This window comes from Melopsittacus undulatus, chromosome 6 (assembly GCF_012275295.1).
Source record: "Melopsittacus undulatus isolate bMelUnd1 chromosome 6, bMelUnd1.mat.Z, whole genome shotgun sequence".
NCBI lineage: Eukaryota > Metazoa > Chordata > Aves > Psittaciformes > Psittaculidae > Melopsittacus > Melopsittacus undulatus.
Window position 1 is genome coordinate 3,502,292 of NC_047532.1, and position 13,760 is coordinate 3,516,051.

Here is a 13,760-nt window from a genome sequence, read left to right on the forward strand (position 1 = left end):
GAAGGGGGAGAGTTCTGTGTGTTTAAGCAGCACAGGAGAAACAGATGGTTGAATTATTGTGGTAAAGAGGTGGCTTAAATAATGCATAAACATCCTATGAAGTCTAAGTGGTCCAATTAAAGGCAATATATGTGTATGTTCAGCAATTTCTGTAGCTAAGCAGGGGAAATGTTTAATCACTGTGTTAGGTTTTCTGCCTGCATCAAAAGAAGCATGACCAGCAGGTCGAAGGTGATCCTGCCTCTCTGCTCTCGTGAGACCTCACTTGGAGCACTGTGTGCAGTTCTGGTGTCCTCAACATAAAAAGGACATGGAACTGTTGGAACAAGTCCAGAGGAGGCCACGAGGATGATCAGGGACTGGAGCACCTCCCATATGAAGACAGGCTGAGAAAGTTGGGGCTGTTCAGCCTGGAGAAGAGAAGGCTGCGTGGAGACCTCAGAGCAGCCTTCCAGTATCTGAAGGGGGCCTACAGGGATGCTGGGGAAGGATTATTCATTAGGGACTGTAGTGATAGGACAAGGGGTAATGGGTTGAAACTTAAACAGTAGAGGTTTAGACTTGATATAAGGAAGAAATTCTTTCCTGTTAGGGTGGTGAGGCACTGGAATGGGTTGCCCAGGGAGGTTGTGAATGCTCCATCCCTGGCAGTGTTCAAGGCCAGGCTGAACAGAGCCTTGGGTGACATGGTTTGGTGTGAGGTGTCCCTGCCCATGGCAGGGGGGTTGGAACTGGATGATCTTAAGGTCCTTTCCAACCCAAACTGTTCTATGATGACTTCCTACAGAAAACCAGAAAGATCATGTGCTTTCTGAATAAGTCAGTCATAATTTGAACTTCTGTCCTGTTACACCTCTACAGTCTCTTACTCCTTTTGTAGGGTGAAAGGGGATTTCCAGGCTTGGAAGGACAGCCAGGTTTGCCTGGATTTCCAGGACCAGAAGGCCCACCTGGTCCAAGAGGCTCGAAGGTAAGTCCCAATTCACTTGAACAGCATGAAAATACTAGGTAGTGTTAGTTTGCTTGTAGTGCTGATCCTAAATCATTCCAGCACTCCTGATTACCATTGACTTAATAGTCAAAATCTTCAGATGGACTATGACACAGGTTTTTGGTTGGTTTTAATAGTCAACCATAGGGAAAAGATTTCCTTTCAGTTTCCTATTCTTTACATGAATGTGCTAGCAAACAAACAGTACACATGCCCTTGCATCCTTTCAGTAGGCACTGCATGTTGAGGTGAAAGAACAGGTTTGGCCAGGTGCTGTAATGTAGTTTTATTAGTCCCTGCCATAGTGTACTCCATCACTTGGCTTACTGATAAGAGTGCTATTGGGCTGTCAGTTGCCTGCAGGGTCCCACCACATGGGTAAACTGAAGTTTGCACCTGGTGGCATTCCTGGGCTGGCTTTGGAGAGGCAATGCAAATGAAGGTCTCACTGAGCCAGTGCACGCAGCTGAGGAATGCTCCCTGCTTTCCCTGCAGGGCTTCAGTTTGTTACTGAATTACATCCTTACACTCAGGTGGTGCAATACAGCATTAAAAAGTTGGAAAGCCTTCCTCTCATTGTATTTATGTTCAATACACACAAGATTATCCAGGATCTGCCATTTCTTTTGCAAATGCTCATAGTGTAAACTAAGAGAAGCGCATCAAAAAGGAGCAAAGAAGAAATAGGTGACAAGAAAAAAAGTATAGTCTATGCTGAAAGAAAAGATTAATTAGATGTAATAAGAGTGAAATAGAGGGGTCCTGGACTAGAACCTTTGATTACATTTTTATTTATTCCCTAAATGCCTTTTCTCAAGAAGAGTTCTGCATTGTAATACAAAATAATGGCAGTGTCATTACTCTCGTACATCTCGTTTTGCCCACAAGAGGTCACTGTAGGATATTTGACCAAAGCCCAGGGCAGGTACCTGGTGATGGGCAATCTTAAATTGCTTTATATTCTCAAAACACATTTCCTGTAACTCTTTCTTTGTGAGCTGTAAGAAATACTTTTCAATTCAGAGTCATCCCAAATAAGACAACTTTGAGCCTTGTTACTCAAGAAATAACAACTGATAGAGCTCTTAGTGCACTTACTATAAGCACGTAGAAGAAATTCTGTGCTTGCAGTTTAATTTGATTGAAAGGCAGACTGCAAACTTGAGTGTGGTTTTTGTTTTGTTGTTGTTGGTTTCTCTTTTAGGGTGATGATGGACTGCCAGGCCCTGTTGGACCCAAAGGAATCAGAGTGAGTATCGGTGCAGCTTTAGGGGGATATATTGGAATAGGGGATAAAGACTGCCAGGCATTGAGTGGGTCCTCATAGAAGTAGTGATTTACTGGGGGCAAAAATGAACTTCAGTCTGAAGAGTAATGTTTCTACTAGATAGGAGAGATTGCATTACTTTTTATAAGTAATGTAAAATTACATACAGTCTTACATATTGCTTGTATTACTTTCATAAACTCATTAGGGGGAGTAGCCCCAATACTTATTTAACCTGTTTTACTATACAGGACATAAAGAAGTACATGTAACTTTGCTTCAGTTTATTCTGAAGTAGACCCAGTGTATATAGGGTCAATATGGGAAAGGCTGATTTATCTGCAGATTCTTTAGGGTTTGTGTCTTTGCTTTTTCTTTTTGTCAGTGCACCTCTGACTTCATTAGGGGACATCCGTTTTCCACACTAACAGTGTTCATTTATTTTCTCTGTATATCTTGATACTATTACTTTCGTTCTGCACTTTCTTCTCTGTGTTTTTGTGGATATTTCCCTGAAAGAAGGGGAAGAACCTTTATGGCTGTGCAGCATGGCATTTCTTTTTTACATGTGCTTCAGATGTTTCTCTTTACTTAGATATGCACAAGTAGGTTACATTTAGTAAAACCTTGGTAAATGCTTTTGCACATCTATTAGTACCATACTGTTTAAAACATATATGGTTAATTTCCTTCTAGGGACCGCCAGGACTTCCAGGATTTCCAGGAACACCAGGACTTCCTGTAAGTAGGAATGGCTTGTATAGCTATGAATCTGTTTCCTTTTGGCTTTCAGGCCCAGAAGAGCATCTTGCAAACTAACTCTTCTGTTTTCCACTTTAAAGGGATTACCAGGACAAGATGGGCCACCAGGACCTCAGGGTATCCCAGGATGCAATGGAACAAAGGTGGAATCCCATTAAAATCCTTAACAATGCAACAATAAGATGATAAAGAGCTCTTGTTCTGGCTGTAGCCAATAGATTTAGTTTATCATGTGCAGCAGTACTTGCTGTTACTGACTAGTGCAGGTAATTCCAAGATGATTCAGACCTGCACACATATGTGAGAGAAGGGGTCACTTGTCTGGTACTTAAAGCATATGTTTTCTCAGAAATTACCAGCACCAAGACACAACATTTATATTCTGCAGTCAGTGTACTTAAATTCTTTGGTTTAACCCTAAATTTTATAGCTAACAATTGAGCCTGATAGCTAGCTTATATATTGCATCTCATCGTTGTAGTAGACCAAGGAAAACCCCCTACCTAACAGTGGCACTTTTTAATTATTAATTTTTAATAATATTGCATTGAAAATACTGGTTCAATATGCTTGTTGGAAGGAGTCTTTCATCCTAATGTTACTTAACTTCACATTAGGATCGTTCCATAAGAGAAGCTGATCTCTCTAGCACAATGTGTGTTTTCTATCTCTGTAATATTTTGTCTGGAAGTATGTGAATATAACTGAACGTGGAAAGTTCAGTGTGATTTAACAAACTATTTATCCCATAGCTCATTGCAGTACCATTTGCTACCCTGGAGTCATAAGCTAACAATGAAAATGGACTTTTCAGTCAAAATTGGTTTATCTGGTTTTGTTACGTTTTGCTTTGCTTTTGGCTAAATGTTTTCTTCATCCCTAAGGGAGAGCGTGGATTCCCAGGCAGTCCAGGCTTTCCTGGTTTACAAGGGCCTCCTGTAAGTAAGATGTTTCTCAATCAGCTGTATAATATCAGCCTCTTTTTTGTTTGCTCTTTTACTAACTAAGAATACATTAATTTCTTTATGGTTAATCAGCATAGTTTAGATGTCCAATAAAAGTGAGCTTTTTGGCTGCATGCTGTGGTAAAGCTAATAAAAAGCCCTCTGAGTTCTCACATGCTGAGATGCTTTGCCACCTGCAGAAAATACAAACACACGCATCTGTGTCAGGGAGGAAAGATCTTGATAGTCTCATCCGGTACATCTAAAGAGTCTCACTGGTGATTAATGGGGCAGAAAAAAGAGACACTGTAGGGTGTTATCATTATAAAACACAGGGATGTACAGCAGTGACTGTCAGAACCAAAGTACATACAGAAAGAAATGTAGTAGACAGCACAGATAATGGGAGATAGTTAAGAAACAAATTGCTAAGAAATGGAAATGTGGTCCCTTTAATGCTCTAATTTTTTTCCACTTAATTCTCAAGAGCATAAAAAATGTATTTTCTTCTGTTTCATGTCTTTTTTTAGACTCTTTAATGCTTTCCTCGTGGTCTAGATCTGATTAGTGGTTTGCAAATAGCATATCAACGATTTATTTCTATTGATCTTTCTTTTCTTTTTTGTTTCTTTTAAATAAAGGGACCCCCTGGTCTGCCAGGTATGAAGGTAAGTGCTCTGTACTCACATAATGAAGTGCTAACCGGGCTCAGGTGTGTAGTATGGCATAGGTAACCTGCTTGCTTCCATGCAAGACCGTGTGCATCCACTGTAATCTGGAGTGACATTCTGCAGTGTTTCTAGGCCACCCCAGTGCAGCTGACTGTAAATTCTACAGCATCTTTACTCGGTTTGGGTCAGAAGTAGGAGATTTCCTGAAGCTGATTTCCTTGTGAGTGTGGTGGACAGTGCCTGATTGTGTTGTGGGGCATCAAGTTATCAAGATACCTATGAACACCCAATTGCACCAGTATGTGCACCAGTATGCACCTGTGTACACTCAAGCTGAATTGGTTTCCTCAGCTCCTTTTCTTCCCAGCTGTTTTAAAGATATTCATACTAAAAGGCAAGCGAATCAGAAGATACACTTTTAAAACTAAGATATTGCCCATAATCAATAACAAACTGCTTCAAGAGAACATGAAGCACAACTATAACAGCATACCCGTAATTTGTTTCATGATGTGGGACACTGGAAGAAGCTGAATGAGCCTTTTTTCTGTGGTTTCCTATCTAGTGCTTTCACATAGAGCTCGAATGTCTTTTTGTGAAGCATTTGTATTTCAGTCCCCTAATCTTTTGGAATTTAAGTCAATCATATTTAAATATATTTGTACATATAGAAAAAGAGCTTTTACTAGTTGGTAGTTTGGCCATTTAAAGAATCGTCTCCTAAAAACAAAGCTACTCTTGGAGAATGTAATACTGATATTAAAGAGTACTGGCTAGGTTGTAGCATAACTCCAGTCTCTCATAGTCTTACAAGCCACTATGTGTTCTTCAGAGTCAGAATGGTGATGAAGAAATGTGCTGTTAGTTAAAGTCATGTCTTTTTCTCCTAGGGTGAAGCAGGTGAAATAATTACCTCCTTGCTGCCAGGACAGAAGGGCGACCCAGGATTTCCAGGTCTTCCAGGGATACCTGTAAGTTGTGTAAAGTACTATGAACGCTGTGAGCTGCCAATAAGAGAACATGAAAAGTATTTGCATTACAGGATGATTGGAACATTGGTGCCAGGGATCCATGTTTATGTGGAGAACCAGGACTCACACTTAATATACCTCTAGTTTATGGTTTCAGGGAAAGTGCTTCCATACTGCTCTTCATAGGGTGACCCACAGAGGCCAGAAGGGTCCCCTAGTCAGACAGCAGTACTCATTGACTTGCTTCTCTCTTTCCACTGCCTTGTTTCCCCTGGCTGTTTCCCCTTCCTAGACATTCTTAGTTCTGGATTTCCCTTTCCTTCTTCACCCTGAGGTATACAGTATGTAACATCTGCCTTTCTGGGCTGTAGCCACTATTTTGGATGCTGGGAATAGAGGGTGATGTCTCAGCTGTGCCCCTTATGCTGCACCTCCTGAGCAGTGTTTCTGTTCTCCCAGCAGTCTCCTGTGAAAACAGCTAGTGACTCCAAGCCCTGTGCTTCCCACTGAGCCATTCATTGCTGCAGTGGAAGAACAAGGGGAGCAGGCCTATGGGTCTGGACTGGACAGAAGCCAGAGACTCCCATTTCCTGGTACAGAGAGACAACCCCCAGGCCATTCTGACCAGACTGAGCCTTCTATTAGCATTTCTGTTCCTCTGATCTGTGCTTCCCTATTGTCTGTTTCTGGCTGGGAGGAACCACAAATACAAAGTGTTTTGTTGTTCTCTCTCAGTGCAGGAAGAGAAAGAAAGCACTAAAGTAGTTCAAAACAAACAAAAATCATTCCTTTATCCAAGCCAGAGAGATGTATCAATGAGAGCAGAACACTCCTAACATGATGTACCCCCCTTTAGGCCTTTCCACAAGGAGGGATGGTGGGTTAGTGGTCAGCTGTGTTGATTTGATGTGTATTGGGTGCCAGCTATTGGTGTTCTCTGACCTTGAATGCGTTACTGTTTGGTGTTTGTTCATAGAAAGGTGCCTCTGCCATAGCCTCCTCCCCTTTCTCAACAGGGACCACCCGGTGCAATGGGAATACCAGGTCCAGTTGGTCCTCCAGGGCCCCCAGGTTTGACCGTAAGTTTCTTTAACCTGTTACCCATAAAGTGTTAGATGGGGAAGTTACTTCTTTGTTTAATGCTCTCAGAGGCAGGTTGATGAAGTGCAGACATCTCGGTAATCAAGACTGTATGGAAACAAGAACCAAGCATTCAGCTCACCCTGGAGCTGCTAGTGTGCACATTTAAATGTGATACATTTGAAACAACCTATTCCCAGACCTTGTCTTGCTTTAAATCAGGCTGAATCTGTGCAGCCTCCTTGTGTGAAACCTGAGGGGCAGGATTTGGCTTGGTTTAGACAAGGATGATTCTTTTATTAATGCTTCATACCTTACTGTGTAATTTTATTTGACTCTTACTTAAAGGAAGAACTCCCTTCTCATATATTTATGAAGTTGGATAGCATGAGGAAGAGTTCTCAGAGGAAGGCAAGGTGCCTTGTCAATGTGGCTATAATGCACAGAAGTCAAAGTAGCAGCATTAGTTTTGTTGGGTTCAGACACACAGAGGCATTACAAAGTGCTTGGAAGTGACTTTTGTGTTGTTGTTTCCTTTTTCAATAGGGACCTCCTGGTCCACCAGGGCTGCCAGGACCTAAGGTATTTTCTTTCCCTCATTGATGGTTGTGGTGCACTGTTTTGTTGCTGTTCATTTGTAACATCCAAGGGCTGATGAGTTATACTTTTTGCAGGGTAATATGGGTTTGAATTTCCAAGGACCCAAAGGTGAAAAAGTGAGTAGATGATCATGATGAGATCTTTGCTTATTACTTTTCCAATACTTATGCATGTCATTATGGCTTGTCTCACCTGTAACAAACGGCTGTCTTATTGCACATTAGGGTGAACAAGGTCTTCAGGGACCTCCAGGGCCACCAGGACAAATTGGAGAACAGAAGAGACCCAATGACATTGAGTTTCAGAAAGGAGATCAGGTGAGTGGCAAACTATCCATCTGCAATGAGCCTGTGATCAAGATGAAGCCTCTGTTGCTTTGGCTCATACATACTCACATCCTGCTTACTGCAGAGGCTCTATTATTGTTCTTACCACACTGAATAGTACTTTTAAAGGGCTGAGTACTTTTCCTTTAATAGAAGGTGTGCCAGTCACATTGCCTCAGTTCCTTCCCTTGGTAAAATAGCTGTTCTTAAGAAACTCTCTTAAAGGAAGTTCATAGCAACAGTAAAAGCAGTTAAAGTGCTCTCATTCATTGGAACACCCAGACTGTGATTTTCAAAGCTGTCTGGGGATTCAGATCCCCAGTAATGAACCAGCTGTGTCATCCATTGGGAAGAAGTCTGTCAAAAATGTTAACTCAATTCCTTTTTTTCTTCTATTTTATGGTTTTCTCTCCATTTTTTTTCTTGTCATTAGTAATTGCCCCAAGATCTTTCTTCTGTATGGTCTGAATAAAATGCTTCCCTTGTTTCTATCTGTCTTGTTTCTAGCCTCTTAAAAATACATCTCAAGCCGTATTATGACAGTAAGCTTAAACTGTCTGTTTGATTTGTATGGATCCTTCCTCACCCATAAATGCCAAAAAGTCATTGGGAGAGTTGCCATTTCTAAGTTATCTCCTTTCCTTCTGTACTGGAGAACATTTCACAGTACCATCTGATTCTGGGTGCCAGCCACAGACACTGAGCAGCACCAGCAGGATCATGGGTACCTGGATTTCCTGTTTCCATTGAAGCTTCTGTGGTATTCTCAAATACCACCCTGAGCAATAGAAGAGTTAATAGTGATTGGTTATTTTGCAAATATCACTGTAGTAACTGAGCTTTACATTTTAACTGTGAGTTTCCTCTATCTGTATTTAGATCAGTTTCTTGCTTTCCACCTTTTCATCTTGAGTAGCGCGTCAGAGAAGAAAGCTTTGGCACTACTGTCTAGCCGTGTTTCATTTTAGGACAAGTCTGCCCTTCATCTTGATCAGAACATTTGTTACCCTTCCTTTCAGAAGAACATTAGGCACCACTAAGGCATTACCTAGAGCTATCCACTGATGTACATTTGCAATGCACAGTCATCTTGGGAAGGTCTCAGTCTCTGGTTTTGCCTCTGTTTTACTGGATGGTAGGACAGAAGGTAAAGAGCAGCATTATGTGTCTTTATAGTTCTAAGAAAACACAAGGTGACATTTTGACACACTGTAGTAGAAGCAAAAATTCATCTGACTTTATTAGGGTCAGAGTAATTTGCCTGTGGCATCAGGGATCTCTGAAGGACTAATTGTACTGGGATTGAGTTATATAAATGTACAAAATGAAAGCGTTCTGACTACATTCCTTTTGAAGCACTATGACTTACAAACACTGAGTCTGAGTGCATTGCATTTGACGAACGTTAACGATGATTTCAAAGCTTACATACTTGGTCTTATTTCAACAAAGGTTATGCTCAATAGTAACAATCAGTGAAATCCTTCAGCATTACACTTACTATTTTGTGAAATACACACAAAGTTCTGGCATGTACCTGTACCTGTGCTCTCTGACTGAAAATCAAGTAGAAGTTTGGGAGGCCTCCAAGATAATAACAGAAAATCTACACAGAAACCCTTTGTGGATTCAATAGTCTGCAGCTTTTCTTTAGGTTAATGGTGAAGAGATTTAAGAAGTTGCACAAAGGTGTAACAAGGTGAACCAGAAACCGAGTGTACCCTCATCAGTTCGCTGATGACACTGAACTGGGAGCAGTGGCTGACACACCAGAAGGCTGTGTTACCATTCAGCGAGACCTGGAGAGTTGGGCAGGGAGAAACTTGATGAACTTCAACAAGTGTAGAGTCTTGCATCTGGGGAAGAACAACCCCATGTACCAGTACAGGTTGGGGGTTGACCTGCTGGAAAGGAGTGAAGGGGGAAGGGACCTGGGGTCCTGGTGGATGGGAGGATGACCATGAGCCAGCAATGTGCCCTTGTGGCCAAGAAGACAAATGGCATCCTAGGGTGCATTAGAAAGGATGTGGTTATTAGGGCAAGAGAGGTTCTCCTCCCCCTCTACTCTGCCTTGGTGAGGCCGCATCTGGAATATTGCGTCCAGTTCTGGGCTCCCCAGTTCAAGAAGGACAGGGAATTGCTTGAAAGAGTCCAGTGCAGAGCCACAAAGATGATGAAGGGAGTGGAACACCTCCCTTATGAGGAGAGGCTGAGGGAGCTGGGTCTCTTTAGCTTGGAGAAGAGGAGACTGAGGGGTGACCTCATCAGTGTTTACACATATGTAAAGGGTGGGTGTCAGGATGATGGAGCTAGGCTTTTTTCAGTGATATCCAGTGATAGGACAAGGGGCAATGGGTGTAAACTGGAGCATAGGAGGATCCATGTTAACTTCTTTACTGTAAGAGTGACAGAGCACTGGAACAGGTTGCCCAGGGAGGTTGTGGAGTCTCCTACGTTGGAGATATTCAAGGCCCACCTGGACAAGTTCCTGTGTGATGTACTCCAGGTTACCCTGCTCTTGCAGGGGGGTTGGACTGGATGATCTTTCGAGGTCCCTTCCAACCCTTGGGATTCTGGGATGCTGATGGTCTCACAACTTCAGCAGTTACCACTAATCTAATGACTGTTGCTCCTGAAATTCTAGCAGGATCTGGCATTTATTTGTTCTACTTTCTTTCCTGGTTTGGGGTTTTTTCTTCTCCTTCTTTTTATTACTGTATAGCAGCTGCAGGCCACCAAACCAGCTGCTGCAGTGCACACAGGAGGCACTTGTATCTTAGTGGAGTGAATCATCTAAATAAACAGGATGTGCAGTTAATAAACTTTATAGATGCTCTTGAAGTTCCACACAAAGAAAGGATAAATATGATCTTTTACTGTCCATAGTACTTGGAAATTAAAGAAATCAACTGAGCTACTATGGAGTGATGGAGGCTTTAATCCTTGTTTTCTTTGCCGTGCTTGACAGGGTATTCCAGGTGATCCAGGCCCACCAGGACTTCCTGGGCCACAAGGCCCTCCTGTGAGTAGTCCTCCTTTAGTTCTTGTTTTTGTTGCATCTGTATCAGAACTGTAAATTCATTCTGCACTGGTTTGTGGGCTCAGCTTAAGATGACCTTTGTGTGTCCAGGGTCTTCCCGGTGGCGTAAAAGGTGAAAAAGGTGAGCAAGGAGAACCAGGCAAAAGAGTAAGTAATCTGTTTAACCAAACCTTTATCTTTCCAATCAGTGTTATCTTTGAGAGTTAAGCAAATGTTGAATTCAGGTGGGGCCATCAGCCTCTGGGTAAGAGACTTTTCTTTCCATAACCTGGCACAATAGTGGATGATGCATCTGGTTCATGAAAGTGCTTCCAGCTATGGATGTCTCAGTACTTTCTGATAGAATTATCTGCTTGTGGATCTTAGTTTTGAGGGCAGGAGAAAATGATCTAAATTACATTGCATGTGGAAACCTTTAAAGTTGTTGGGCTGCTTGACTGAGGCAGCAGGGTTTTGTTTGCTTGTAGAGAGGGTTTTCTTCCAGTTTGCTATGTACTGGGCTGACAAGCAGCACAAGATTGGTATGTATTTAAGCTGGTCTATTTAAACTCATCCTCAGTGGGTTTACTTGTGAGGTAAGTCAGAAAACCAAGTCTCTGAACACTGCATTAAGACCAAAAGTCCATTTGTCACTCCCCAAGAAACTAGTTCAGTTTATGTGCTGTCTGGGGAGGGGATAGTCAGGAAAGCTGCTGCATCTATGGGTAGCATGGGTCACTTTGTTCCTGTCTAGATTCAAATCCATCCTGGAATTGAAATTTACTTGGATATCAGAGCTCAGAAAAACTAAGGAAGATCATAGAAGTGCTAAGAAATAGGATGAAATGACATGGCTGGACCAGCAAAGAAAAGGCAAGCTGCTACCAGCACTTTCGCAGCTACTGAAGCCATAGTTTCATCAGTGTAATGGGGCCCTGCAAAAACCAAGCCCCAAGTCTGGCTCAGGTTAATGGGACAATGTATAACCACTGTTTAGAAACATATTATTAGCTGGTTTTCCAATTAACCTGAGAAATAAATACAATGCAAACAAGTGTTTGATAATCCAGATAAAATGCTCCTAGTCGCTGAGATTTAGAGGAGGGCTTTGGTTTGCCTTCACTAGGGAACATAACAAATGAGGCAGATTGACAATTCTCATTGTATTTTGAGTGGGTTTGAATTGCATTTTCCAAGTTGCTCCTCTCTGCAAAAGTAAATGGGAACCACAGGAATTTGCAGAGATCTGGAAAGGTAAAGGTCCTGAGGGGGGTATAGCAGGTGCCTTTTGCCATAAGCTTGTTTGCCAACATTTTTGGTTGGATTTTATTACTCTGAACTTGAGCACATTGCACACTTCAAGTGCAGTTTTGCTATTACATTACTTTAAAGCTGCCTTTTTGGGCTCCATATGATTCTGCTGGGAGTCAAACCCATTTCACATGTATCAGAATATGTAATATATACAAACCCATTTCACATATATCAGAATATGTAAGTTCTGCAGACTCACTCAAGGAGATCTTAAAACTTTGTGTTTGAGAATAAGAACTCATCACTAAATAAAAAGAATTCACAAATCACATTATACTCTAATACACAGTATTTGCTGTTAGGTCTTACTATCAACTTGCCTATGACTGAGAGCTGATCTTGACACTGGTGAAACTTGGTCACCTCGTCATGTTCCAGCAGATGTCCCCCTTACATAGAGCTTCTGGAACAGTCACTCTAGAGTTCTATTGCCCAGTGTAGGGTCTGGAATAAAGTGGAGCTTGCACTGGTTTTGTCACAGCAATGAGAAATCTGTCGTTGAATATGTGGGGTTTGGAAGCGTTTTAACAAGAATATGGTTTTTAGAAAGTCAGTTCTTTGAGCAGAATTGCACTTTATATTTTTGTTGATGCTGTTCTTTAGGAAATTGCATTTGGTTTAAAGGAGAGTTAAAACTCAAGCACATAAATGCTTGTATTTTATTTCAGTGGTCACATTATACCAATTTCATAATTAAATGTAATGTTCGGGTGTTTAGGGAGTTGGGATCTGCTTCCCAAATAAATGCTTTCTCTATCGTTACAATAAAGGGAGCTAACACAATGAACCAGCAATAGTCAACTGAAGATCATTTTGTGCTCTACTCACACAACATTTCCTTGAAACTTGCCACGTGTTTGTGTTCTGGTGTTCAAAATGAAAACCTCAGTTTAAACAACTCCATTGCTTTTATTTGATCAATGCCTTTGATGTGTTTGTCACAAGGACTGCATTCTAGAGAAAGTCTGGCTCAATAAGTAGCACAGTTTCCATAAGAATTCTTCACCACTGAAGCATTTTATTTCAATGAATGTTTATGTCTTTGAAGGGAAAGCCTGGCAAAGATGGAGAACCTGGTCAGCCTGGTAGGGATGTGAGTAACTTACATTTCTAATCTGACTCCTTATAAGCTTTTCTTCTGATACGGAGAAGATCTGAGTGTGATTATCTTTTTCTTAAAGGGCTTACCTGGTGGGCCTGGAATAAATGGTGCTCCAGGAAGAGATGGTGAAAAGGTATGCCAGGTTTCTTGTCATTACTGCTGTAGTAGGTTGGAAATCTGTCATGACTGGGTTCAGCACTGGCCAAGTAGTAATTGCATTGCCTATGCTATTACAGTGTTGAGGAATACTTGCAATAACTTTCTTTTGTACTAATACACAGTATAAAGAATGCTCTTAATTCCTTTTGGTAGGGTGAAAAAGGTGACACTGGTCCCCCTGGTCCTCCTGGAATTGTAAGTTGCTGATCATTTCTTTTCTTCTTGCATTTGGTTGACAGTGTTGTTCCATCAGGGTGACTGGGGGTCCTGTCTCTGGGTTTAACAGTAACAGAACCAGCAAAGATTTCATATATTCACTAATAGAAATGATTGTTTCCTTCTTTCAAGATAGATTCTGTGTCCTAGCATTTGCTAGGTTACAAACACAAGGCTAGACGATAACCTCAGACCAGCAGAAACTGAATCAGCTTCACTGAAGCCTGTTATAACCATGTTGGCTTGGCAGTAAAAGTGCTTCCTATTGGGAAGTGCTCTCTACTGGAATTTTACCTGGTAATTCAGTGAGGCAAGAAAAACATCTGTCATTGGTATGA

General features: G+C 41.6%; 1 protein-coding gene across 1 annotated transcript in view; it reads left to right on the plus strand.

Moving 5' to 3' along the window:
* Nucleotides 1–13,760, plus strand: part of COL4A5 (collagen type IV alpha 5 chain) — a 76,716-nt gene that overhangs the window by 29,126 nt on the left and 33,830 nt on the right. Inside the window, exons 3-18 of the mRNA XM_034063523.1 lie at nt 881–970; nt 2,196–2,240; nt 2,955–2,999; nt 3,101–3,163; nt 3,905–3,958; nt 4,606–4,632; nt 5,526–5,606; nt 6,623–6,685; nt 7,233–7,268; nt 7,361–7,402; nt 7,511–7,603; nt 10,581–10,634; nt 10,743–10,799; nt 12,994–13,038; nt 13,127–13,180; nt 13,360–13,401. Of these exons, the coding sequence (XP_033919414.1) occupies nt 881–970; nt 2,196–2,240; nt 2,955–2,999; nt 3,101–3,163; nt 3,905–3,958; nt 4,606–4,632; nt 5,526–5,606; nt 6,623–6,685; nt 7,233–7,268; nt 7,361–7,402; nt 7,511–7,603; nt 10,581–10,634; nt 10,743–10,799; nt 12,994–13,038; nt 13,127–13,180; nt 13,360–13,401 (891 nt within the window). The remainder of the gene's footprint in view (nt 1–880; nt 971–2,195; nt 2,241–2,954; nt 3,000–3,100; nt 3,164–3,904; nt 3,959–4,605; nt 4,633–5,525; nt 5,607–6,622; nt 6,686–7,232; nt 7,269–7,360; nt 7,403–7,510; nt 7,604–10,580; nt 10,635–10,742; nt 10,800–12,993; nt 13,039–13,126; nt 13,181–13,359; nt 13,402–13,760) is intronic.